The 25,932-nt window shown below is 51.3% G+C and overlaps 6 protein-coding genes and 1 non-coding gene across 7 annotated transcripts; 2 read left to right on the top strand and 5 right to left on the bottom strand.

The window, feature by feature from the left end:
* The first annotated feature begins 642 nt into the window (after nt 1-642).
* On the top strand, nt 643-2,751 carry ste7 (MAP kinase kinase Ste7). The gene is made up of 4 exons (XM_071036706.1): nt 643-1,079; nt 1,125-1,282; nt 1,346-1,883; nt 1,934-2,751. The coding sequence occupies exons 1-4, from the start codon at nt 792-794 to the stop codon at nt 2,591-2,593; spliced, it is 1,644 nt and encodes a 547-aa protein (XP_070895781.1). The 5' UTR covers nt 643-791; the 3' UTR covers nt 2,594-2,751.
* Nucleotides 2,752-3,575: 824 nt separating this feature from the next.
* Nucleotides 3,576-3,668, top strand: BJX68DRAFT_t131. Its single transcript has one exon. It is a non-coding gene; the product is annotated as a tRNA-Ser (tRNA).
* Nucleotides 3,669-4,274: 606 nt separating this feature from the next.
* BJX68DRAFT_269953 (uncharacterized protein) lies at nt 4,275-6,579 on the bottom strand (the record flags this gene model as incomplete). Its single annotated transcript, XM_071046486.1, has 6 exons — nt 4,275-4,285; nt 4,337-4,486; nt 4,563-4,696; nt 4,762-4,861; nt 5,538-5,660; nt 6,246-6,579. The coding sequence occupies 6 exons, from the start codon at nt 6,577-6,579 to the stop codon at nt 4,275-4,277; spliced, it is 852 nt and encodes a 283-aa protein (XP_070895780.1).
* Nucleotides 6,580-7,201: 622 nt separating this feature from the next.
* Nucleotides 7,202-10,110, bottom strand: BJX68DRAFT_277943 (OPT oligopeptide transporter protein-domain-containing protein; the record flags this gene model as incomplete). Its single annotated transcript, XM_071048424.1, has 8 exons — nt 7,202-7,818; nt 7,876-8,002; nt 8,055-8,258; nt 8,304-8,499; nt 8,546-9,059; nt 9,108-9,231; nt 9,284-9,871; nt 9,928-10,110. The coding sequence occupies 8 exons, from the start codon at nt 10,108-10,110 to the stop codon at nt 7,202-7,204; spliced, it is 2,553 nt and encodes an 850-aa protein (XP_070895779.1).
* Nucleotides 10,111-12,153: 2,043 nt separating this feature from the next.
* BJX68DRAFT_277942 (uncharacterized protein) lies at nt 12,154-18,474 on the bottom strand (the record flags this gene model as incomplete). Its single annotated transcript, XM_071048423.1, has 8 exons — nt 12,154-12,300; nt 12,377-12,436; nt 12,470-12,720; nt 12,751-14,525; nt 14,590-14,690; nt 14,744-16,157; nt 16,210-18,153; nt 18,230-18,474. The coding sequence occupies 8 exons, from the start codon at nt 18,472-18,474 to the stop codon at nt 12,154-12,156; spliced, it is 5,937 nt and encodes a 1,978-aa protein (XP_070895778.1).
* Nucleotides 18,475-19,041: 567 nt separating this feature from the next.
* BJX68DRAFT_153172 (ankyrin repeat domain-containing protein) lies at nt 19,042-20,628 on the bottom strand. The gene is made up of 2 exons (XM_071036705.1): nt 20,480-20,628; nt 19,042-20,428 (listed from the first exon to the last, which is right to left on the bottom strand). The coding sequence occupies exons 1-2, from the start codon at nt 20,589-20,591 to the stop codon at nt 19,080-19,082; spliced, it is 1,461 nt and encodes a 486-aa protein (XP_070895777.1). The 5' UTR covers nt 20,592-20,628; the 3' UTR covers nt 19,042-19,079.
* A 13-nt stretch (nt 20,629-20,641) lies between these two features.
* On the bottom strand, nt 20,642-21,898 carry BJX68DRAFT_243624 (putative nucleoside-diphosphate-sugar epimerases). The gene is made up of 3 exons (XM_071041173.1): nt 21,510-21,898; nt 21,323-21,422; nt 20,642-21,269 (listed from the first exon to the last, which is right to left on the bottom strand). Exons 1-3 carry the CDS (start codon nt 21,773-21,775, stop codon nt 20,877-20,879), a joined length of 759 nt encoding a protein of 252 aa, XP_070895776.1. The 5' UTR covers nt 21,776-21,898; the 3' UTR covers nt 20,642-20,876.
* Between the last annotated feature and the right edge of the window lie 4,034 nt (nt 21,899-25,932).

Genomic DNA, 25,932 nt, shown 5'->3' with positions numbered 1-25,932 from the left:
GTTCAGGGCCTGCCGGAGGCTTTTTTTTTTTTCAGCTCGGGCATCAATTTTGTTAGTAGCTCATGGACTTCGGCTCAACAAATGTAAATACAGACTGGGCACTCGCTCAGTTTTGCGAATCAATTCTAGTAGTGGAGCTATTGGATGGAACCGGGCGTAGCCTTTGTTCGAGGTTTCTATATTCAGGAACCAGCTAAGACTCGTAAGAGACTCAAGAGTCAGGTCCCCTGCTGGTCTGATCCCAGTTCAGCCCCTTCACCTATGAATGTCTCTGACCTGCTCTTGGGCCTGTAAGTTAAAGCTCTGGAGCGCCGCTGCTATTCGCTCTCGCCTCTTCGCGCCTGTGTTTCGATCCCCATCTCCGCCCGAAGCTCCACCATCCACATTCGTCCGCCATCCTCCAGCGGTTCCAGCGATATCCCTCCATCCCCCGGTGGCCGGTCTCGTATTTCGTTCTTTATTGCTCCTCTGCAGCTCGTTGAAACCGCGTTAATCTCCGCGTGGTGGGCTTCGCGTTCGTTCTGAGAACATTATCAGACGCCGACTGTCGCAGTAGTCCAGGGGAACCCCACCACCTCGCTGGTTCGGACTCACGGCGCTTGTCTGCATCTCGGCGCCCAACAAACAGCCGGCCTTGCTCTTTTACGCTTCAGCTATTCGCTGGTGAAATCTTCGCCCCTTGCTCCTCGCCGTTTATTTCTGTCGAACGCATCGCTCCCTACGACCTCGATTTCCTGACTTGATCCGACCCCTCCATCCCGCGGTCCCCAGCGTCCATCGCCGCCGCAGCCATGGCCGATCAATTCAAATCGCGAACGCTCAAGCGCAAAAATGTCAAAGGTCTTGCCTTGAACTCAGCTCCGAAGCCTGCCGCCAATCCGTCCGATGGAGATGCTCAGGCTCCTGGAGCTGTCGGAAACAGCGAAGGCACCCGCACGGATACACTGGAGATTGGATTGGAGTTCAGGTTGGACCTTCGCAGTGAAGACCTGGTTACCCTGAAGGAACTTGGTGCCGGAAATGGCGGAACTGTGTCAAAGGTTATGCATGCTTCGACCAAGGTCGTCATGGCCCGAAAGGTACGCCACCCCGTCCTAGTATGCGGGCTTTGTTGACGCCACTAGATCATCCGTGTCGATGCCAAAGAGAACGTGCGGAAACAGATTATTCGAGAGTTACAGGTCGGCCATGATTGTAACTCGCCTAACATCGTGACTTTCTACGGAGCCTTTCAAAACGAAGCAAGAGATATTGTGTTATGCATGGAATACATGGACTGTGGGTATGTTGCGTCTACACCTCCGTGAGACAGGTTAATCGGTAGAGCTGCTAACACCCTGCTCAGTTCGCTCGACCGTATCTCTAAAGACTTTGGTCCGATCCGTGTGGACGTTCTGGGCAAGATTACCGAGTCTGTCCTGGCAGGCTTGGTGTATCTCTACGAAGCTCATCGTATCATGCATCGTGATATCAAACCTTCGAACGTCCTTGTGAACTCTCGCGGCAACATCAAACTCTGTGATTTTGGAGTCGCAACTGAGACAGTCAACTCCATCGCTGACACTTTCGTTGGTACTTCCACTTATATGGCCCCGGAACGTATCCAAGGAGGTGCGTATACTGTGCGCTCAGATGTCTGGAGTGTAGGCTTGACGGTCATGGAACTGGCTGTCGGTCGGTTCCCGTTCGATACTTCGGACTCGATGGCTGGAGACCGTGCTAGCGCGGGGCCAATGGGTATCCTGGATCTCTTGCAGCAAATCGTCCATGAGCCTGCTCCCAAGTTGCCCAAGAGTGACGCTTTCCCACCTGTTTTGCATGAGTTTGTCGCCAAATGCCTACTCAAGAAACCAGAGGAACGACCGACGCCTCTGGAGCTATACGTGTGTATACCCCGTCGTCTGTTGGGACTTATTTACTGACCCATACATAGGAGAAGGATGCGTTCCTACAGGCCGCTAAGCGAACTCCCGTTGACCTCCAAGATTGGGCCATCAGCATGATGGAACGGCACAACCGCAAATCCTATTTAGCCCCTCCGGCACCGAAATCATTGAAGGAGGAAACTTCTTCACCAGCTCCGAAACCCGCAGTCACCAAGCCCTCTCGTCCCTCGGTTGGAGAAATCCCTCTCAACGTCGTCCGCGATATCCCTTCCAGCCAGCAGCGACAGCAATACCAACACTCACACTACCCTCAGCAACCTCAACAACCCCAACAGTCTCAACAATCTCATCACCAACATGTACCCTCAAACCCATCCCATTACCCTGTTAGATCGACTCGTTCTCCCCCAATCTCTCTCGAGCATCTTTCTCTTGAGAATAAACCGGATGAGTTCCGCCCGACCCGTCGCCCGTCCCGAACCCCCCTAGGTGACTCAAGTTCTACCCTAGATCCCTCTCTGCGGTCTTCGCTCGGCTCTCGCTCAGCAAGCTCGCACAATCCTACCTCACGAATGCCTTTGCAAAACACAGCCCTACCTTTCCGCATGGCCCCGTCGCCTGCGGGAAATCAGCCGCCTTCCAGCAACGGAACCTGGCAGCGTCAACCACATCCCATGCGTGGGGACCACTTGACACGAGCCCTCTAAAATGATACCATCTCTTGGCTACTCTCTCGCTTTCAACGGGCCACCGTGTTTCTGATGGTTTTTGCATCGGCAAGGCGTACTCAATCTTCGGCCATTCTTTCCCACCCCCTTCACTTGTACCTTTCCTCTGTCTTTTCTTCTACGACTTGGCTACTCGACTCGAGAATCATTGAACCCTCGTATTTTCCAAGTTTTTCTCAATACTGTTGTTTCATGTGTTCACTGGGTCTCGAGGCTGGAACTCTTGCATTTGTTCTATCTAGGATTTGCATCTTCAGATCATGTCGGCCTCTACACGTTTGACTTTTTTTTTGTTCAGCGAAGAATACACGTCCTTTCACTGTCACTAACTCTCCTATCATACACTAGTACATAGTATTCCCGTTGCGAGGTGTAATAGATGAACTCGATGAACTCGGATTGCTTGCTTGCATTGTAGTTCTTCGACCTCAATAGATAGTAATCCACTTGTTGGCTGGCTTGCTTGTCTGGTGCCTTGGAAGCAACCGAAGTATTGCCTAGGCTCTCCGTATCCTGACCTATATACCTCGGAGCACAGATCACCTTGTCCCGCTTGGAATGTCCTTCTGCTTTTTCCCTAATAACTGGTTCCTCGCAGATGACTCTCCTGATGATCCAGCCTTGCACCAGCATACGCTCATTTCACTCACTGCTACCCACCCGCACTAAGACAAGAGGGGATACCAGCATACCCTAATATCCCCCTCTAATTTTCTCATAGCCGCGCGACTCTAGTCTCTTTGAAACACCCTTTCCTATCTACAGCACAACAATAGTCCTTAAATGGCTCGCAGCCCCTCTCCCCCTCCCACAAACCACATGAGCCACACACAAAGGCCGAGCTCTCCTCGGAAAATCCTTAACCGACTCTCGCCACCAGCTCGGATGTTTACACCTCTCAATCCGTACTCTATTCTTGCAAGATGTGATTCACGCAGCAGACCAGAAAAGATGACAAAGAGTCAGTGTGGCCGAGTGGTTAAGGCGACAGCCTCGAACGTAAGGACGATAGCTGTTGGGTTCGCCCGCGCCGGTTCGAATCCGGTCGCTGACGTTTTCTTTTTCTTTTTTTTTTTTTTGGTTCTTTAGTTCTCATTTGCCCTTTCCCTCCAACAGGATAGAGAGAGAGGGGGCTGTTGATTTTCGGAAGGAGAAAAGCCGAAGAGGGGTATTTGCAAAGAGGATAGTGGCTGCTCCTGCGGTGAGAGCCGGGGTGGACGGACAGATGCCCACCTGGAGAGAGAACATTTATATATACGCCTAATTGCTTAACCCCCCCTCATAATTTTGCTATTTTATGCCGCACCCCCGAGCTTATTTAGGTAGGGATGTCGCTTCCTGCCTAAGTTTTGTATAGTAAGACAAGTATGCCTCCTCACCACGTTCAGTCTCTTTTTAACATAGGCCGAGACCTTCACACCGACCTTAAAGGTTAAGGCATTTATTGAGGTATTCGTCAAGGCCTTTATTACGATGACGTCCAATATATCTTTACCAAGTCCCAAGCGGCAGCAACGGTTATCCAAGACTCTGTACCCTGGACAACCGAGAGGTTTCCTACTAGAAAGCTCAATCGTCTGAGAGCAAACGATCCCCCACAGAAATGCCATCAAAACTCAGTTGGAAGAGATGCTACATTAATACATTATCAACGATAGAGTTAGTGGGCCTCTGAACAAATAAAGTACAGTTGAGTGATAAGCTTTTGAGGGTGTAGCGTACCGGTCACGTCCGAGAACCCTAGAACACTAAACCCCTGCGCGTAGTTCTTAACACGTCGTACCCCTGTTTCATCCAGCTGGACGACATATGCCGGGGATCTGAAATCGCTATTATGGCCGGAGGCGAGACCAATGAGGAGTGTTTCAGCGACTGAGTTGTTAGTGTGTTAGCGGAATGGTAAGGTGTGTTTCATATAACCTGGGACGTAGAAGCGAAAGGAACTCACGCTCCTGACTAACGATGGTCAACCCATATTGGCTGACAATCGTCAAGCGGAACCGAGATGTTGTGGTGCTCTCGCGAATGGAGACTTCTGCGTCGCAGACTCGAAAGTGTTCAGTGTATACGGTGGAGGCCTGTCTAGTATTGAGAGAAAGCTCAGCATGTGGTTGGTTGGCACCCCACGTAGTAAAGCCCTGACTTACAGTGTCAATTTTTTCTTTTCTGAGGGTGTTGGGTATTGGAGCGTGTGGATGAAGAGCTGCAGCCGCATAACCTTGACCTTCTGCTTGAAGGATGCACAACCTGTGCGTATGGTGCGTGAGCATATAGCAAAGCATGATGGCGTGACAACCTATTTTCTTGCATTGTAAAGTTTATCAGGACTTCAACGTCGTTGGCTGGGCTTGCATCGTCTAGGCTGGTATAGCCGATGCAATTGATATTCTCAAGGATCAATGCCTTTCTAGCGCCGTTAAAGCGAAATCTTGTATTATGCATTACGAGCGTCAGACTGAGAGTTCGAGGCATAAGACAAAACAATCTCAGCATGGTCTTCATACTGAAAGAAAGGATATTCCTCAACTTGCGCTGTGACAACGTCAAAGTCGGTGCTCTTATAATGGAGGATATATACGACGTCAATATCGGATCTTTCGTAAGACATTCTCTGGGGAGGGCATGATAAAGGCCACGGATTCGATTGCTGGTTATATGATCGGGTGTCTCTAACAGACTGGACGATTAACCACGTAGGTCAGTTTTAAGGTTAAGTGGACAGCAATCACGCTATCAAGTTAAGAATATGTGGACGGATAGGCCCTGTCTCAGAAGCAGCAGTAAAACAGAGAAGATTGCTTGTTCCCTGATTCTAGAAACGTCCTTGCCTGGTCCAAGGTAAGCTGTTGAAATAGCTCCTCAACCTCTGATACATCTGTTCCTTGTAAGTAAAAGTCCTGATACTGGAAAAAAAAGTTCTTACCCAATAGTCTCATCTTCTTGACGAACAGAGACTTGAGCATGCCGCTTGTTCTGTCACCGATCTTGCAGAGCATGAGCATTCTTTCGGCACCGGCAACACGGGCGCAAGTGCTCAATGGGGATACTGGAATTGGTTAGTGATCTGTTTTATCATATTTATTTAGAGTAGTCAAGACCTACGAGCGAACAATTCGACTCTTGCTCTGTGAGATACATGATTCCCAGGTACGATGCAGTGACAAACGAACAGACCTGGTTGTTTCGATGTCCTGCGAACTGAAATATCGGGATTGATAGCAGCTAGTGGACAGACAAGCCGAGAACCAGCCCCAATATTTTCATGCGACTCAAAGTCTCAACGCCCTGATACTCAGAGAATGTATTCTGTGTTGTCTGGCGCTGCAACGTCACCGATGGATCCTCTAGGTTCTTCTCGAACCCGGTGTGTATATCGTGTAGCATGCCATAATTGTCATTGACTTTGGTCTCAGTTCGCTCTGCCCGCGACCTTTGCGAGATTAGCGGTAGTTCTGCATTGGAGAGAAGAGCATACTTGACAACGACACCGAGCAGCAAGTTGAGACTGCATGGACAGCGAGGTTGCTGCACAGGGTCATCAAATGGCCGCCTTCCTTTGTCCAGGGCACCGCTTTCCAACCGCTCTTGATGCTGTCATTTCATCTGCGAAAGGCAGACGATGCCGAGTCACTGCTAGTCGATTTTCCAAGAACGCTATACTTCTTGATGACAGTATCGAGGTGCTTGAGTGTTTCGTTGCAGCTTTCCACAATACGACCGACCACGTCCTCATCTTGAGCTCCGGTTATTCCACTGGGGATCGGGCCTTCCAAAGATGTCACGGTTGGGCCGTCACGGATCTCGTTGCGAAGGGCTTGCAAGGCTGCTCTCAGAGAGTAGAGCTGGTTTTCGACTTCGCGAAACTCGAGAGGGGCGGACTTTCGTCCTTTGGAGAAGGCATTACCTAGCTCGATGGCCAAGTGGCCAAGGAGATAGATGTCCTCAACTTTGAAAGGGGAAGCCATTAGATTTGATGTTGGTCAAGACAGGAGGAGCTGCCCTCTAACCTGGAACTTTGAAACACGAATGCACCAGGTCAGGTGCACCTTGCCAAGAGCTACTCAGACTCATTACCTGCATACACAATTAATAATAAATAACTCAGGTATCCCTCGAGGCTTTCCCCCTCCCTCAAGCCCCGACTTCATCACTTTGGACACAAACCATGATGGCTACCATGCCTGGAATTTACTTTGATGCAGTGGAAAAACCCCCAAACCTTACCTGGACGGCTGGAATGAGAATCAGCCCTTTGGTTTTGACTCGCATGACACTTAGAGTATGGAGTTTGAGTTTACAGAACTTATAAGGGCTTAAGAGTAACCAGCAACCAGGGTAGGAAGGGTGAGTTCCAAGGTTAGGGTTTCGGGAAGCCCGCGTGGCTAGGACAATCATGTCTAGACATGAGGATCAGAAGACAGAGCTTCCAGTACTATTCGTCGAAGGTGTTAGGTTACAGTGCTTTCGACTGGGGCAAGAAGATCTAATAGCCTGGAAACTCAAGTATATGAGCCTGGTCCTCCCAAAAAACAACAGACCAAGAAGAACCATCCCCCACACCAGTACCAAATAATCTCTCAGGTTCAGCTAAACAACAAACGTCCCAATCCTCGGCCCGAAATACTCGCCATCACCCAGCGTCAACCTCGTACACGCCGTACTCTCACACCCCTTGTCGGGACTGTTCCCAATCCAATCCACCTCCTTGCCATGATAACTAACTGCAAAGAAAATAACCACCGCGGCAATCGCAATGCCCGACGAAAACGCCGCGGAGAGTACATAGTTGTACTTGGACCAGAAGCCCAAATACCTTCTCCTCAACCAATTCCAGCTAATCCACCCGGGGAGAACAGCCGGCCACATGTACCCGAGGTTATACGGCGACCAGGCGTGTGCACCAGAGAGAATGACGACGGGGTGGATTTTCGTGAGCCAGTGCGTGGGCTGGAGGTGGCGGGTTGCGTAGTAGTGGAGTATGGGGAAGAGGAGACCTGCGGGGAAGGCGGCGAGGAGGGCAGTGTATTGGGCTCCGGCGCCAAAGACGCGGCGCGCCCCGAGGGAGCCGAAGAGGACGGCGGCGGTAAAGTAGGATTGTAGGTTTGGGCAGGTGAAGCGGTTGGGCTGGTCGGGCTCGCACATGTCGGGGATGCGGGTGATTTGGAAGTTCATTACACCTGTGCAGACGAGGGCGGAGACGATTGCTAGACGTGTTTGTTAGGGTTACTCAAGGGTTGCGTGCGGAATGAGGGTATACTTACTTGCGACGACTTGGCACCAGAAGGTTTGACGGGGTGGAACCTTGAGGTAGTGGCCGAGCTTCAGGTCATTGGCGAAGCTGAGAGCGTGTGCGACGGTCACGTATCCGAAGCCCTTGAAGAAGTTCATCTGGAGGAGTTTAGTAAGGGCCCTATGGTAGTTAGGGTTTAGAGACACTAACCGCCAATGCGTTACCGGGCTGCCACGCCCCTCCAATAAACTCGGCCAGCACATTATATTCAACTTCAATACCCGTTGTGGCATATATAATACCAGTCGGCACGGTGAAGATCACAGCCAGCGCAATGCCGAAAAAGACAACACCGACATTCGTGTTGGTTGGCCAGCCGGCCACTGCGGCGACTCCAAGTCCGATAGCGATGACCTACCGTTGTTAGTGACTGACATCTCAAACATCGGTCCAACATACATTTAGGATCAGGTACCACCACTCCGGCGACTCGCGATAGGATCTCATAAGTCGACTGTGGACATCCTTAAAGTCATTCTGCCTGCCGTCGCGTTTGAACGTGTTGAACAGGGATCTGAAGCCCAGTGCGATATCCTTCCGGTGGTATAGTATAGCGTAGGACACTACGGCACTGTACACGGCAAAGAAGAAGATACTGGGATGGTTAGCTGGACAATGGTAGAAGAGGGCAGGAGACTCACTAGTAAATTATGGATGATGCGGCGATGTATACTGGGCTGTAGGCCAGGTATTTCTCCACGTCGAGCAGGCCCTTGTCGTTGAGAATCGCCGACACATTGTATTGAGATCCATTGTTGGTAAACATGGTGTTGGTGTTGATGGGAAGATACCCCGTATTGTACGTGTTGGTCCAGTAGACCGCGATGATCACGATAGCACCAAGGAAGACGCCGATGAACATGTTGAATGTGACGTGGAAGGGGACGATCAACGGGTCGACGTTATGAGTGACGATATTCCAGTCGAATGTGGGAAGAGGATTAAAACCAAGGCCCTTCTGAAGGCCCGTTATAGCAGTAAGGTTGAAGTTGTTCGGTGAGATCCACGCGAGCCAGTTGAAGAGCGAGACGGCGGAGACGATAAGCTCCGGAAACCAGAACCAAACAAACATGCAGCCAAATGCGAGCAGGAAGAACTTGTATCGCGACGTATTGTACAGTCTTCTGAAGGGTCCAGGGACAGAATCACTTTGCTCTGTACGGCGTTAGCAGAGGCTACAGGTAGCAAGGGTTCGGTGCCCACCTTCATGAAGAGACTGGTTGAGCGCCACAGTGACCAGCGAACGGGGCCAAATGCAGAATGACGGGTACACCAGGAATCGTCGAGCCAGTCCAGCAAGACCGAACCCCATCAAGTTCATAGAAAGCTGCGCACATTAGTACAACTCGAGGTATCAGTTTGTCACTGGCTGCACTTACCGAAACGCAGACTTGGAATCCGAACGAGCTAGCAAAAGGCATATTGAAATACCTCTCCATCCAGGTAGTGAAGATGATGTATCGCGAGTGAGGCAAAGCAGATGCCACATTCGCCATGATCGAGATCAACATGTGCTCCTTTTGATTGAACTTGCCCGGGTTCAGCTTGAGAGTATGGCCGAACAGAGAGAATTCGCCCACGGGCAACCATTTCTCCCATGCTTTACCCAGGGGGAACGAGAGAAGCTGCACTACTGCACCTTCGACTCGAATTGCAGGCTGGCGGACGGAGAAGAGCTGGTTGACGAAGCTCAGCAGCACGACGAACAACAGGCCAATAGTCCAAGCGCGAATCGTCCCGGCAGGGCTGGAAACATCGTCCTTGTTGCTGACAACAGCGCGGACTTCGGCATAGGGTGAGTTCTCCGTCAAGAGGGAAACCTCAATCTTGATGTCGGCAATCAGCTCGGCGTGTGCATTAGGGTTCTGGAAAAGATCGGTGTTGTCGACAAAAGCCTGCAGGCGGACGATGGATTCGCGGTTGAAGTTGGGGTCGTGCTCGTGGAAGTGGAGGATGTGTTTGGCGCGCTGGTAGTAGTCAGTATGAAGCTTGTGTTATCCAGGTTGGGTATGTAAAATCTCACACTGGCAGCCTCCTCCAGCTCGAGAGTCTTGCTATAGTCCTCCGCCTCGAGGAATTCCTGCGGACTGCAACCGAGAAGTCTCGCTTTCTCATATACCTGGTCCTCAGTGTACTCCGACTTTTCAATCGGAATCGTGGAAGGAACCACGTTCACAGCAGTATCTTTCTCGTCGAATCCCGCCATTTTTGACGCAAATATACCCGTCCTTTCGTAGGGCTCCAAGGGAACGAAACCCTAACCGGAACTTGAACTCGATAACCACGATGTATTCGATGTTCCATTTTCAAGGCAAATCTACAGTGGGGATTCTTATACTCCGCCTCTGGTCGGAATTGCGTGCTCGAGATAAGGTATTTCCATTCCAGAGTTGCATTCGCAGGGAAGGTCCAATGCTAAGGCGTGCTTATCGTGGCAATCACGTCGCTTGATCCACCCTCCTCCGCCCAATGTTGTTCATACCGTGTACGTAGTATAATGCTTTAGTATCTCTTGGCAAGCCGGAAGGACCCCGCAGCCAGTGGGAGGTTTGACTCTCGAGAAACGGCCAGTCTCTTATAAGAATCTTGTTTGGTACGCGAGGAGGTTGGGGAAAATTCCTAATTTGATAGCAGTTCGATTGAGAAATAGGTTGGCTTCTCCGATAGTTTTGCACTATATATGCCGAGAAATGAAGTATAATGATATGAAATTTTATTCCAACATCATTTACGTCTAGAGCTCTATCTTTGTGGTGCTATCCGGTCTCGATTCCCTTGATGCCCAGCCTGAGGTGTCTCCAACTCACAGCCACAGCCTGAATCCATGTTAGCGGTTGGGGCCGAGGAGGAAAAGCCAGCTCCCACTTCCTGTCCCACCCCACTCCGAACTGCCCTAATGGAATAAACTATAACGCAAGATTTGCCCAGAATCGCGATGATTCTCTAGACGGACTTGTTTCAGAACCAGAAGTTGATTTTTGCTTTTTGTGTACAAGTCGTCTGTCCTGAGTAGACTAGTTATCAACAGGGTCGAACACATCCCTTCTACCTTACCATTCACGTTGTACATCGGGGCGCATTTGCATACCTAGCTTGGATAGCAGGCAGGGTAAGCGATAGCGATTTTACCTATATTTGGCGTATCAGAAATCAGGCCGAAGACGGAGAACCGAAAAGACCAAGCTTTCCACCGTGGGAAGAAGAGTCTGGCCGTTCATGCATCAAGCTAAAGCTGCCCAGCAAGGCCATGTGGGTCAGGACGGGGAAAGGCACTGAAAGGGTTAAGAGTGCGGTCACCGGTCACCGGTCACCGGTGGGCTGATTCGAGGGCTAGTCGAAGCACGGCGATGTTGATTTGTCCGTATGACATCTATGCTATACGCGCATGATGCATACGGTCTACATCTTAAGTTTCCCGCGCCTATCCAGGATATGGCAGCATAGTAGATCCGCAGACTCCTCACTATTCCAGGGTTGCGGCCCCTGTGTTTGCACCAGAAATATGGCAATGTAGAAATGTTAGAATAATAAAAAGTTCTAGTCTTCCTAGGAGTCATGACTGTATATTCCAGGCAGCGCTTCACCCAAGGTCCATACGCATAACCCCAAATGGCATGTAGGGGCCGAACTAGGAATCTATGCTACCCAGCCTACATCATCCGCCTATCACTATCTGTACGTAGTATATGTCCGTCTACCCCGCGCGCCTTTCAAGGCATTGTTGGATTATGTCTTTTATCTCGACGGGAAGGTTAGGTCTGCGAGCACATCCGCGTATGCGGGACCTATGGCACTGCTGTTGATGCAAACAAAGGTTTCAGGAGCAAATGCGGTCTTTGCTAGACACGTCGGGCTGGTTTGCTACTCCAATGCCGTTATATATTCTACCTTCGTAGACTGCTTTGACCAACCCTAGGCACACTCGCCCCGTCATGAATCCCTCATAAAAGTCCCCGTTCTAAGACCCATTTTTCTGCTCTGTGTCTACCTCGGAACAATTTACGGCTTCCAAGTGCTGGATGAGGAGCGAGTGAGCGTGATGGCAATGCATTAAATTAGCATTTGCTGCACTGAGTAAAAGATATCAAACCAGCGGCTGGTTTCTAGTGATTCCCGTAAAGCAATATAAAGAGAGTATTTCATGATATGCCTTGACGAGGCCTGTAGAAACAGCCCGGCGACCGGAATTAGACCCAATAAAATACGTCGTAACTCACGTTAGCTTCAGATGGCCATCTTCGAATCCATCCTATCCCGAAACACCCCCAAACTGAGCTTCGAAATCCTGAGCCCGATGTACCCCTGCGGCCGCCACATGACTCTGACCCCCGACACTCTCCCCGCACTGCGGACACTGGGCTTGCTCCATAGGCAGCCCACACTCGCCGACAGTAAACTAGAAACATAAATTAGCACTCATATTTCCGTTAGTTGTAGCTGAAGGGGTTCTTTTTTTGGATTAGTGTGCGTACCGGATGACGGTTTTTGCAATAGTACCAGTGACCAGTACCCGTGAACTGGGCGGCCATGGCCTGGTAGATTTGCTGCTTTTCATTGGCAGTCACAGGATCGTAAAATGCTCCTCCACAGCAGTATCTTGCCGCGTCGTTGATGAGCTTCCAGTAGGGGCCCAGTATACTCTTGTGACATCTAAAGAGCAATTCGCATTCTTCCAAGGTATCCTTTATTCTGTCTTGCCCCAAGGCTGTAGTGGGAGGCTTGGTGGGGTTCGCTCGCGCAGCCGCACTGGCATGAGCTAATTGAGAGAACAGTGTATGATATATCGTGGCCTGCAGCTGTTCTGCAATGAACTTGCCTTTGATAGCATCGGCCAAGGCAGTATGACATCTCGTCAGAAGCTGTGGTAGGCGGTTGTTGATCTTGTCGCAAAATGTAACCCGGATCTGCGAGGAGACGGTGCCATCTTGCTGGATGTTGGCATAGTCAGACAAAAGAGCCCAGTTGAACTGCAGGTCAAGGCAGTCGCCACGCAGCTGGAATCCGGTGAGGACTGCCATTTCCTCAAAGGGCAAGTCCCCGGAGAGGGCATCAGTGCGGGCTATGGCCGAGGCTAGAAGCGCATTCACTCGGGCAAAAGGTTGCTCTATCTTGCTGACGCCCTTAACAAACTTCCTTATCCTTGCTTGAAGCTTGGTGGAGTTGGCCTCGTAGGCTACTATCGCAGCTTTGATTTCAGCGGATACCAAGCCCTCTTCAACGTTTTGCGCTCGCCATTTGCTGACAAACTCGTTCCGTGCGCTCTCCAATTGGTCTTCGTACAGTTGTACGGCCTCGTATAGCGTTGTATAATCCCGGTGCGCCTTGGAAACAAATCGTTTGGTCGACTCGTCAATCAATGCATGTTTGACAATTCGGTTGTAGCGATGGATGTCCCTCAAGGGCCGTCGGCATCCCGGGCAATACGGTTGGATTGGACTAGCGGCCACTTCACTGGCTGCTTTCGGTTGGAGCAGGGTTTCTCCTTCAGGACCAACCACGTAGTACTGTCGTAAATCCATGATACCATCCATAGTAGACCGCGTGTAGAAGTGACCACATGAGAGGAAGATGATTGGATCCTTATTGACGTCCACATCTGCGTAACGCTGCATTTCAAGAAACTCTACACAGCATTCAAGCGCCTGGGGGTCGCCGCACTCCTGGCACAGAGCTGCCTTGGGGCAGCTCTCCCCACAAACTCCCGGGCAGCGATGCCCACAGCTCAGTAGTTTGTCACATCGCTTGCCGCAGGGAAGAGCGTTGCATGGAACAGCGCAAGGCAATTTGCAGCTATCCTCATGGTGACTACATTGCCATCCGCAAATCTCCGCGCAAGGCGGGCAGGGGTCACTGCATTTGCGAGGACACCTGCTATGCACACAGCTCACTTCGCATGGCAATTGACACGCGCGACAGGACGATCCGCCATGGCATGGTTCCGTACAATAGTGCCTACATGTGGACAATTGTCTTCCGCAAATCGCCTTGCAAGTTCCGTGGCTCACTATATCAGAGGTGCGACAGCTCCAACATTGATTCTGACAGTCATGGCCACATGGACGAGGGCTGCCACAAGGCTTAGCGCAGAACAAGTCAATAGCACTTTGCGAACAAGCCACGTGAACGGGATGGCCGCATCTAGGCAGCACCTTGAACACTCGCTGCATACATCTCACGGACGCGAGGTCTCCAAGATCGCGGCACTGGACTTGAGCTGTATGCCCACACGGCAGACGAACGTTCGGAATGACTGCAGTACAGTCACCACAGGGCTCGGAGCACGGCTTGGAGCATGCATGCCCACAAACCCTGGGTTGCGTACAGGGCTCCATGCACTTGATATTGTTGTGCAACCTGGTTGAATGGCACTTAAAAGTACAAATGTGTCCACACTCCAACCTCAGCCCACATTGGTTTGAGCAGCCTCCCTCTGGCGCGTACTCGGCGAATTCGTCTGGCGTAGCGACGCATATACGAGCTTCTGGATGCCGTGCGCAATGTAGCTCAAGCTGGGGACCAATGTTCAGCCCATCCTCCAGTATGCGTATCACAGATCCCCACATAGGGACTTGGCAGGATGTTTGCGCATTGCCGATGATATACATGCCATGCTTTGCCCGGCTGTTCATATCGTCACGCATCAGTATAATCTTTGCATCTCGGCAGCGGAAGAGGGTGATCGTACCTTAACAAGACGTTGATTCGATTCGGGGACTTCAGAAAGCCGCAATTCCTGAACTGATTGCTTCGGACCAAAGATATGATCACGACAACAGCTTCCTCGCCCTAGTCAAATTAGTTAACTGAGCAGATTTCCAGTGATGTTAGCGTCAACTCACCTGAAAATTATCCACCGTTGCCAGCCGGACCTGATCTAGAAGCGAGCCCTTAAGGAAAGCTGTGCTTCTAATACCAGGTGTGGCCTGGCCTATCTCGCCTTCCGATTCGTCGAAGTCCGCAAGGTCCGGTTCACTGATCACAAGGTCCACGATATTTTCTAGCTTGCCTTTGAGGAGCCTCAACTGGCCGACGTACGGCGTCAAGACAGCAATCTCGCCTGGCTTGTATTTGCCTTGGCGGCACAGATGGCTAACCAAAGCGGTTACCATATCCGCTTCCCACATATTTGTCTTGCTCTGCATTGGTTCTTCGGGATCACTGGGATCTTCAGGGTTCTCATGGTCCAGCCAGAACAGCCTCCGTCTGACCCCTGGGATTTGCGGGTACTTGCTGGTACTCGGATGATCTTTGAGCTGGGGATACAAGTCGTCACGGATGAGCGACGAGATGGAAGGGTGCATTCGGCGTTGATAATCGAGCTGTGCAACGGGGAATTCAAATGCCCTTCCTTTTTCAGAACTATTTTCATTCAGCAGTGTCAGTTTGAGCTTGGCCAGCCGCTCAAAGAGTGATTCGTCCAGGTTATATTTAGCGGCCCCATTGTCATGCTCCATGGACAGGGCCAGACGTGAGATTCGAGGCCGTAACTGAAGATGATCTCCTATCAAAATCGCATGCTCGATCGACGGAATCAACGCAGTCAAGACGTGTGACTCCAATACTTCCCCAGCCTCTTCGCAAATAAGAACTTTGGCTTGAGCAGTGCGAAGCAGATCAATGTTGTTTGCTAGTCCAGTTGTCGTGACCCCGACTATGTCCACTTGTTTGAAGATCTGGGCATCGGCTTCGGTGAAGAGCGCAGTGTGCCGTTGTTTTTCCCTCTCGTGGGCGCGCATCAAATCCTCGAGCGTCTGTAACTGATCTCTGGTGCCAGACTCATAGCAATATTGGTAGACGCGAGAACGCTCCTTGTTCGTCAAGGACCATGCTGGCACTGAGAATAACTGATCGATTGAGAGTTCGGTGTCATCTCCGTCAACTTTGCCAGGCCCGTTGCCAGTAACCCAAGTCCGTAACTGTTCCAAGGGGTCCAGGTGCCCCTCGCGTATTTGGACCTCGAACTGAGATACTCGTGCCTGTAAAAAGCCATGCACCGTAGCTAGAGCGCCTCGTGTTAGTGCCTGACATATGGTATCGATCTGTGCAGCCAAGCTGTCTAGCCTTTTCCTGCTTGCAATAATAAATCTCCCCTGGCCTTTGATTTGAGGGATGTCTCTGCGTTTCTTGTATGCATCGAGCGAAAGGGATTCCATGTCTTCTGATTGGCTTCGGGAACCGATTCGTACAATTCGGGTCACACCGGATTTCTTGAGTTCCGAGAGAAATTGGTCCAGGGCATGATTTGTGTAACAACTGTGGGAGTAAGAGTTAGTACATACAGATACGGGGGGCAACGATAGCTTACACGCATAGAAGAGGACCTAGATCGAATCTTTCCTTGTTGCCGAGGAGGCACTTTGCAATCTGTATTCCAACATACGATTTGCCTGTGCCGGGTGGGCCCTGGATGAGCGAGACCTCGTGGGTCAGTGCTGAAACCATCGCTCTCGCCTGGCCAGGATCCAGTGATGTAAATCGAGTCAGCTGTTGATATAAATCTTGTGGGCATGTCGGATGTGAGACCGTTAATGGCGCAGAAGTGCAAGACAAGGCAGGGCCGTAGTAGCCTGTGATTGCAGAGAGATCGAGACTACCGTTCGTCAAATAGCAGGGTGGCGGCACACATGAGACAAAATCACTGTCAAGTGGCTCGTCTCCGTCAAAAGTCAACCATCTCGTAAACGGAATGGGAGAAGGGTTTTTGTGGAGTGATTGAAGGCAGCGCAGGATTCCCTCAAACTGATTGTACTGCAGCGCAGGAAACTCCAGTAGAATCAAGGGCTTTTCAGGCCCTTGCAAGGAATTCGCTTTCATATCCATTAGACTCGAGAGATCGACCCCGGTTGGCGGGCTTAGAAAGCGGAGGGTAACCATTGCCCGTTCGGCACTACTTACCACATCACAGACAGGGTCCGAGGTAGTCTGATTGAGTGGGTCAATTTCTCGTCTAGAAACCTGCATGAAAACCACCTTGATATCATCCTCAACCTCTGCGTCCACTAGTGCCACGAGCCCACCTCCTTCCCTAAGAGCACGAGAGTTGATCCAGTATTTCCTTCGCTGAGCGGGATTCATTCTTTTGGCCCTCTGTATTTGGTCAAACTCGACTTCAATCTCCAGGCCCTTGATCTCACTTGCTTTGAACATCCGAACTTGAGCACTGTAATAAATGCGCATTGGCGTTGGGCTTTCGTTGCGTATCAGTTTGCGTTTAGCCGCCCAGTTAGAATCGGCGACTATAGTTTCCCAATAGTCTGTGACTAGTCGAACAGCATCTCGAAGCAATCCCGATGTATCCTCGCGTAGCAGTCGAAACTGGCTGTCGAGCAGGCGGAGGATCCCTTCCTGGTGGTGGGAGCTTGATGATCTGTCGTCTCTTCTTGGGAGGAAGTCCTTTCGCTGGCTATAAATTTCAGAGAGCGTTGGCAGTATCCTAATATCCTCTATCAATGCGTAGTCATTGTCATGTCGTGGGCCGAGCTGTGCTAGATTGCCGGGGAAGTCCACCGGCTCGTTATTGCCGGACATTGAGGAGGAAGCCTTTCCACTTGACCCGAGGCTTGCAATCTTGTCTCCCATGGCAAGGATATCAGTGACTTTGCGAAGGCTTTCATAGCCCTTCAGTGACTGATCATCTGTTCCACTGCTTGTCGCAATATTCTCGGACACATAGTGTGCATTCAGCTTTGCGACTATGTCCTTGAACTCGGCCTTGAGCGCTGCACCTTGATTAGCGGTCACGACCTGGAGTAGGGCTTTTGTAACGAGGGCCAGTTGCGCAAGGCGGCTCATGGTGTTGCCGTTGTGGTTGCTGGATCTCGAGTCGAGGTCAGTTTCTGGTTGGGCTTCTTGCAAGCAGTCCATAACATTCCGGAAGAAAGAAACTGCTCTCGTCCCATGAGGCCCATATATGACGTTGTAGATAGTTCCAACAGCCTGTTCGAGTGCCAACGACTTTAACAAGCCCTTGTCTGTAATCAGGCGCAAGAACAAGAGACAATGAGGGTCGAACATTGGTCTTGTCACGCTATACCTCTCAGAGAATTCGGTCTCGACGATTCGTCGCACCCGAGCAAGGCCATGTTCAGTTGCGAGGGAGCCAATGGCAGTATGTCTTGACTGCTCAGAGGAAGTCACAGCTGAGATAGTGGCTGTGAGAAAGTCTTTGAGTGGGCCAGGGCGTTCGTCAACGGGTTCTGATCTGCGAAAGGCAAGGTTTGGGTGCCACGCACCCGGTCGGGTTGTTGTCCTGTTTGCGCATACTTTAGTAAGTACTTAACTGTTATCTCTTTCTCGAAGACCCAGTTCGGGCCTGATTTACTTACCTTTGATAACGCCTTCCAGAGGTGCTCCTGCCACGCCGGTGGTCGTGCGTTTGCAAGGCCCGGCCTCCCCCACCAGAGCTGGCGTTGACAAGATCAGCAATAGAGGCATGAGACTCCATCAAACGAGCCTCATCTCGGCTGTTATCGGGAGCTACTTTTCCGACTTGTTCATCACCAGCGTTACGCCCTTTGCCTCGTCCACTGCGCCTCCTGCGCCTGTAAGAAGTAGCGCCGGGTGCTGGCATGAGAGGCAAAACAGAGCGGCTGTTGCTAAGAAGGGTTCAAAAACAGTGATAAGGAGAGTTCTGATGCGGACGGCTATTCAGCAAAGGAAAGGGAGAGAAAGTTGAGGTGGTAGAAAGGTTGGTTGTATTGAAGTCGGAGGAGGGAAAAGGCAGGTTGGGCAGTCCAGTGTTACCTCCACGGCTGTATGCACCTACTACAAACGAATACCAGAAAAGCACAAACCGAGTCCCAAATTCAAATGAGTTCATTCCCAGGATTCTCGGCCTCTCGCCGGCTTTTCGCTGAAGCTCTTTCTTTCGTCCATTAACCCCGTCCTCGCAATCAAGACCGGCAACTTCTCTACTACAACAGTCCCACAATGAGCTTTATCAGTGGCTGTGGCTATATCAATCTGGATAAAGCTGTTATTAACCCAGTCTTCGATATTCAGCCACTTGCATGGAGAAATGTGCTCTATCAGGTATTCGCTTATTTGGTTCAAGCTGTCGAAAGAGTTGCTGACTGCTAGGCAGGTCGTCAACTTGAACATAGGTCAAGAGAGGAGGACACCACGACAGCAGTAGCCTGCACCCGACAAACGTGATTTCACCTCAAATAATCATCCTCAATTACCTTCACATGGATAGCGCCTCACTCTCCTCTCCTGAACCCATTCGTCGTATCTTCCTGCCCATTCAAACTCTACTAGCATCTCTCTAACCTCCCTAGAAACTCTCCCTGCCTTCGCTTCATCAGTCAAGATTTTACGCCATGATAATACCAGCGGATTGGCTCCACATTCAAATAACCGACGAACGAGCCATATATTCCCTTTTCTAGAGGCGTACAGCAGCGGATGCCGCAGTCGTGTCCGATGCCGTCGTATACCACGAGACGTGCGCGCATTCGGATTTGCACCGTGATCAAGGAGAAGATCAATCAGCTCAGTTTCGTTCTGCTGAATCGCAATCTGCAGTGGAGTACCTGGCATTGAAGGATGTTGCCCATCTGGGTTGGCCCCCCGGGTTAAAAGCATTTTGACCATGGGGACCTTCACATTAATCTCACAATCACGCAGCGCGGCAAACAGCGCGGTTTCGTGATACCAGGCTGTCTCATCAATATCAAACTCCCCGTGTTCGTGCAGCCACTGGGCAATCACCACATTGCCAAGCTTAATGGCTTCGATAAGCGCTTTGAAGTGCAGCTCTTCAAAGTAAGGCCCGTACCGTTTGAACCGCGGACTCAGATACTCGACCATCTCGAGGTCTCCAGCGCGCACGAACTCGAGAAGCGCAGTGCAAAAGGTTGTCGATGGAACCGTCTCGGATCTGCGCGAGAGTCTGCTGTCTTCGAGCCAGACGTCTAAGACGGCGCGGTTTTTCGCCCGGATAGCCTTCTTGATCGCCCCTCGCTCGCACCCACTCCCCGTCCATGTCCCGTGTAGAAGGAGGGTTTCCATAATCTCGGCTGTCCCCCTTTGCGCGGCCAGACAGAGAGGAGACCCGCTGAAGAGATGGCTCCATAATATATGTATCTCGCCGGCATCCTCGCCGTCCTCGAGCAAATTTTGCAGCGCGACGGGGTCGTTGCGCGAGATTGCGTCGCGCGCCAGCGCAATTTGCAGCTGGACGACTTGGAGATTCCGATTCTGTCTGTAAAACGCTGAAGTGCGCATAAGTTTCGCGTGTAGGCCTGGGCCGAGATAGGCAAGTATTCCATAGTTCACCGGTACCAAGGCGTCGATGAGCCGCTGGACCTGAATGTTGCGGTCTGGGGCCGGTCTAGCGCTGAGGTAGTGATGCCCAAGTTGAGAGAGCGCACACGGTTGCGAATCGTGCTGGCCGATCTTTACGTGCAGGAACAAGCGCTTTAACCTCTCGGGCATGGTTTCCCACTGGGTATGGCTCAGGCGCTCACTGTCGAGGCGGTCGACCCGCAAGAAGAGCGAGAGAATCTCGTCCGCGAACGTGGCTGCGGCTGTCAGTGCGTGCGTTTCGTAAATGGAATAGTGGGTGGACGTACTATTTACAAGGCGGGCTTGGAAAAGCTCAGGGATCGTCCAGTAATGCTCTTCTACTCCGATTTTGATAATGTGGAGGAGGATCTCCAGAGGGAACCTCGGTGGGGTTGCCATGCGGGGCGATCCGTCTTCTGTGGAGGAGAAAGAGGACTTGAAGACCAAAAAGTGCAGTGGTTGCTCAAAGCACTAAAAGAATACGAAGATGAGGCTCAGCTGTCTTGACTCATTGGTTCTTCTCTGGCTAGTCGCCTCTAGCGCTGCACACGTGAGGCACTGCAAGCGTGAGGCACTGCAAGATCAAGATCCTTATCCAGCGCACCGTTTAATTATTAAGTAGTATTCTGATATAGAAAAAAAGACACAACACCCACAAGCGCCCCAGATCATTGACTCAATCACTCAAGAAAGCCCAACCTCCCTCCGAAAAACCACATTCGGCACAACCCATCCCCCTTCCACAACGCCCTCCCCCTTGACCGGCTTCCCATCGCCCCGGGCAAGATCCACCAAATACTTGCCCAAAAACTGCGTCGGCGAATGACTCTTCGTGAAGACCCCCCGCATAAGGGGCCCGATAATCGTATGCAGACCCCGTTTCATAAGCGCCTGCTGATCGGGCCGCTTCATGACGTGCTCGTGCACGACCGGATCGTTTGCGCAGTCGACGTAGGCCGGGCGCACGGAGTAGGGTTTTAGGGACGGGTGTTTTTTTGAGAGCGCGATTAGCGCGGATTCGGTTTGGCCTTTGATGCGGCCGAAGAAGGGGGTTAGGCGGGAGGGGGTTTGTGTTGCCTGGGGTTTTTGTTAGTTGGTAGGGTTTGAGATGTAGGGCAAAGGGAACATACGCCCTCGCCAGAGACATAGACGAAGTTGAACGAGTCGGATAGACTCGCAAAGGCCTCTGCGGCCGCGACCGGGTAGTCGAGTGTGATCTTGATATATTCCCTATTCATCCGCATCAGCATCCCCATCTTCAGGAAACCCCACATATCGCTCCTCCCAATCAAAAAGAGAAGATTGACTAATACATACTCCTTGCTAACCTGCGCCTGTGAAATCCCCTGCGCCCAAATACACCCATCGGCGCCCCTAAGCTTCTCCAGCAATTCCGCCGGGTACTCGTTGAAATTCTTGTGTTCGATCACGGTCACATTGGGCTTATTCTCGGCCATGGGCACGGGACTCCGCGAAAGGATGTAGAGTGCCGATACTTCGCCGGCGGGCAGGGATGTGGTGAGGAGGTGGTTTAGGGCTGCGGAGCCGACCAGGCCTGTTGCGCCGGTTAGGATTAGGCGCATTTTGTTGTGTCTTGTGTTTGTTTCGCTTTGTTGCGTTGAATTTTGTCTTTAGGGTCGAAGATGGAGGTTGGATTAGAGTTTGGGAATTCGCGACAAAGGTTTTCGAGCGGGAAATGAAAAATCAGAAAAAGTAATTCGCAAAATAAGCTGGGTGAGATGCATCATCTTGCATTTATACTCTTCGCCGGAGCTACGGAGTATCTCTTTTTGTTATGTCCGGGCCAGCGCAGGGCTTGGCACTGTCAGCCATCGCTTGGTTTTGTTTCTGAGGACCTAGCTTCGGACATGCTGACGATCTTACCAATAGCCGTATAGTGGACTCGTGATCGTCAGATTTGAAGACAATGGGACAATCTGGAGGCGGGACCCAGTGAAAGTCTTGTCCCTCTTTGTTTTTTGCTTTTCCATCGTTGGACACGGCTTTCGGACTGGTCAAAAAGCCTTCCTGCTGCAGCCACGACGGTGAAATCTGAAACAGAATCTCGAGCAGCAGCTCCACCTCTCAACATGAACCCGGACGAGTATGGGCTTTGGCATCAGATTGATTCTGATAAAGTAATCATTCGAGATCAACTGAACCGGACCGATTGGATCCTCAGCTGGGTTCCTGCAGGCTGTGACCCTACCCGTTGCGCCACACTATAGTCGATAATATCCTGCAGAATTCATGTTCGCCAGACCCAATCATGCTCCTGACGTGTCATACCTCATCGGCTTTTTTCCGCCGAATCTCAAGCGCTAACACGGTAAGCCTCCTAGGAGCCAGTTATATTTTTCGAACCTGAGAAACAGCGCAAAATGGGTACTAGTAAGGTAGGTAGTGTATGAAACCTCCAATCTAGGGCAAATTTCTCTCTTCCTTGCAATATATGTTGCTGGATTACTCCGGCCACCTTGTTTGAACTTTTGCCCTGATTTAGGTATCCAGGTAGCCTACCTCGTGCATCAACAAGACGGCGCCATGCAGATAGATAGAGTTACAACCAAGCCGGTGTATATGTAACCATTTATGGAAGATGAGGACACTCGTAAAACAATGGACAAGCCAGGATCATATCCAAAAGTAGACAACTAGACATGCGTCATCAAGTCTCCATCTAACATATCCCATACCCTCTCTCTCATCTACTCATCCTCGAGTAGTAGAACTACTCACAGCATAGCAAACCAAGTCGAAGCAAGCACTCCCAGTAGCACCGTAAGCGTATTATCACCAAACTACCCCCCATCTCCTTCGCCGCCCTCATCCTCATCATCACTCCCCCATTTTCACCGATGACCTCGACAGTCTTGAGACAGGTCAACTGCGCGTTCGTGTCATCGATGCCTCCGCCGCGCGGGAAAACCGTCAGCCCGGGGGTGATTTTGAAAAGCTCGTTTGTGGATGTTTCGCCGGTGAAGTCGTTCTATCTCCAATTAGTTTGCGATTGTACCCCTGCTAGTTGTCAAAGGAAGGAGGGGCGGAAGAAAGAAAAGACATACAACAACGACATCCTCACCAAGTTACGCCAACCCATCACTCTTTGGAGACACAGGCCAGCAATCCGAGCTCGCGTTCTGCGCCCCAGCGAGACTCATCAGACCCGCCAGGGAGGTAACCGTGAAGTTCCCGAACCCATTTCTCCCCCGCGAAATTGGCGCATTCGTCGATTTTTCTGAGTTCGGTTTCGAGGTCACTGCATTGTCCGCCATCGCTGTAGATCTCCTCGACGCGGGATCGGAGAGCGTCGATGCACGATTCTTCGAGTACTTCGTTGCATGTACCCACGGCACTCTCGATATTCCGTTGAATTCTTGCTAGGTTGGGCATTGAAGAATACAGCGCACCCTGAAAATCCGTCGGATCGATATCCTCGGTTGTCGCGAGGTAATAAGCTGAGCGGCACGCTGTCTGGTTATCAATCGCATCGACATCGGGGTCAAGAGTTTCGGGATCGGCAATGTGCACGGCCTTGAGGAGGGAGAGGCGCTCGAGGACCGAAGGAATGTCGGGGATCCGGTACAGGCCACCGTTTGTGTAGGTTGTTGAGCCGAGGTGGCATTTCTATGTATCGTCGGATGGGCAGGAGAGGTCGGCGCAGCCGATGAGTTCTACGGGGAGGTCTTGCCTTGCGTGAGAGTGAGGGTTGTGGTGACGGAGACGGGGAGAACAATCGATTTATTTAAGAGGACCATTCCGCTGGATTGAAGAGTTTGAGACTGCTGTGCTTGATTGCTTGGTAGTGTGGTGGGTGACTTGTTGTCGACTTAGTTGTATACCATCCGAGATGCAAGGGAAGATTTATACCTCCCAACCCTAAATGATCGTCAGGGTAAGGCACAGCACAGCTAGTCCCGAGAACCCCAAATTGACATCATCAGGCGACAACATTATCCCTATAGCATGATTAAAACTGGACAAGAAATGTGAGTTCCGCCACGAACGCCTTCTCCACAGTCCGCAATTGAACCCCATATCCGCCCCCTTCTACTCGGAACTCCGATCATCTACAGTCGATCACCCAGAACAAGCAGACCCTTACATCATCGTCAGGGACCACGAACCAATCGATTGGCCTTGTCTTTGCCAAGCGTGTCAATCCTTGAAGATGAGCCCCGGGTTCTTGGTGCTCTGCCCCGCTAATAGGCTATGGCGAGGCAGACTTCACGTACTTCACCCTGGAGTATGGAATAACAGATGCATATATCTATTGGCCCTGCTCTAAAGAAAAAGCTAAGCACCAGGACCCTTGTCCGGCAAGTTCCTATACTGATTCTTAGGATCATTCATCTCCTCCTCGGCGCTCTGAATCGTCTTGCGCACTCTGCACGGGCTCCCAACAGCAACCGAGAACGGCGGGATATCCTTGGTGACGACGGATCCCGCTCCAATCGTGCAACCCTCGCCGATCGTCACACCGGGGAGTATGACGACATTCCCACCAATCCAACAGTCATCGCCGATGATGACGGGGTGGCCGAACTCGACGAATTTCCGGCGAGACAGGATACTCGTGTCGTGACCTGCTGTGTAGATCGAGACGTTCGGGCCGAATTGCACGCGGTCGCCAATGACGATTAGGCTTGTGTCGAGGGCCGTGAAGCTATATATCTATTAGCGATTGTTCTACCTTTGTTGAATACCTAAACGAAGGAAACCGACTTGAAGTTCACGAAACACTCCTTTCCAATTGAAATGTTACACCCGTAATCCGGCATGAACGGCGGCTCGATAAAGGTGCCCTCGCCGACTTTCCCGACAAGCTCACGGAGCAGCTCCATGCGCCTATCGGCGATATCTTCGGCGGAGATTTTCTTTGTGTCGAGGTTGTTGTAGTCTGTCGCCAGGCCGCGGCAGCGATGGCGCGCCTCATTAAGGATCGGGAGGAGGGGGTTGTACCTGGCAGCTAGTTAGCTTCTGGGAATTATCAAAGTGATAAGATCGAGGAGGGAGGTACATCATTCCGGAAATCATCTTCTCGTAGTCCTCGCACATCGGGATGTTCTTGAGGCCACGTGCGATCTCGATAATCTCCGGGCGTTTTGCGGTGGCGGCCATTGTGGTGGGATGCGGGGTAGTGCTAGCGGAGGAGAGTTTGGTGGGAACGTGGGTGAAATTCAAAGTCCAGGGCAGGTAAAGTTGTAACTCCAGCAGCGAAAGAACAGCAGCAGCAGCGGTTTAAGTATTCAGAATGCGATCAAAGACCGCCGGTGAGGTAAGGTCAATCGGACTCTCTTGTCCCGCAGTGAGCTGTGGATCAAAGGTCCAGTGCTCCAAGCGTGGGGAAGACAGCGCTAGCCTTGATAGGCTGGAGCACACTTTCACCTATGGCATTTAACCAATGATATCAAGCACATGGTGGAGTTGGTCACGGTGGTCCACTGCCCAGGTGGTGGGCAGGACTTCCTTTTCAAGTAAATCAGCCAACCTGGCAGAGGGGCAAGGCTGAGTACGGAACTCAGTACTAGTACTGCCACCAATCAGCACTTTGCAAATTATCGGCAAGAATGATAAGAGAACGCTCATTATCGCCTAACCTGAGGCAGATAGCAACGCCGAGATCATCATACCCAACGCCAGGTCCGCCTTGGTCAATGAAATAGCGCGTTCGGGTTTTTGCTAATGCGACGGCAGGGATAATCCCGGTTGAGTTGATCGAAGATGACAGGTCGAGACG

Source organism: Aspergillus pseudodeflectus (genome assembly GCF_044049435.1).
Source record: "Aspergillus pseudodeflectus strain CBS 756.74 chromosome Unknown BJX68scaffold_44, whole genome shotgun sequence".
NCBI classification, from domain to species: Eukaryota; Fungi; Ascomycota; class Eurotiomycetes; order Eurotiales; family Aspergillaceae; genus Aspergillus; species Aspergillus pseudodeflectus.
The sequence above is the reverse complement of the archived record's forward strand: the minus strand, read 5'-3'. Positions and strand labels throughout refer to the sequence as shown.

Coding starts and splice junctions, on each gene's coding strand:
- ste7 (XM_071036706.1), top strand. CDS start 792: ATGGCCGATCAATTCAAATCGCGAACGCTCAAGCGCAAAAATGTCAAA. Junction 1,283..1,345: donor ATGGAATACATGGACTGTGG/GTATGTTGCGTC, acceptor CACCCTGCTCAG/TTCGCTCGACCGTATCTCTA. Junction 1,884..1,933: donor CGACGCCTCTGGAGCTATAC/GTGTGTATACCC, acceptor ACCCATACATAG/GAGAAGGATGCGTTCCTACA.
- BJX68DRAFT_153172 (XM_071036705.1), bottom strand. CDS start 20,591: ATGGCAACCCCACCGAGGTTCCCTCTGGAGATCCTCCTCCACATTATC. Junction 20,429..20,479: donor CCAAGCCCGCCTTGTAAATA/GTACGTCCACCC, acceptor TGACAGCCGCAG/CCACGTTCGCGGACGAGATT.
- BJX68DRAFT_243624 (XM_071041173.1), bottom strand. CDS start 21,775: ATGCGCCTAATCCTAACCGGCGCAACAGGCCTGGTCGGCTCCGCAGCC. Junction 21,423..21,509: donor CAGGCGCAGGTTAGCAAGGA/GTATGTATTAGT, acceptor GCGGATGAATAG/GGAATATATCAAGATCACAC. Junction 21,270..21,322: donor TCTATGTCTCTGGCGAGGGC/GTATGTTCCCTT, acceptor CAAAAACCCCAG/GCAACACAAACCCCCTCCCG.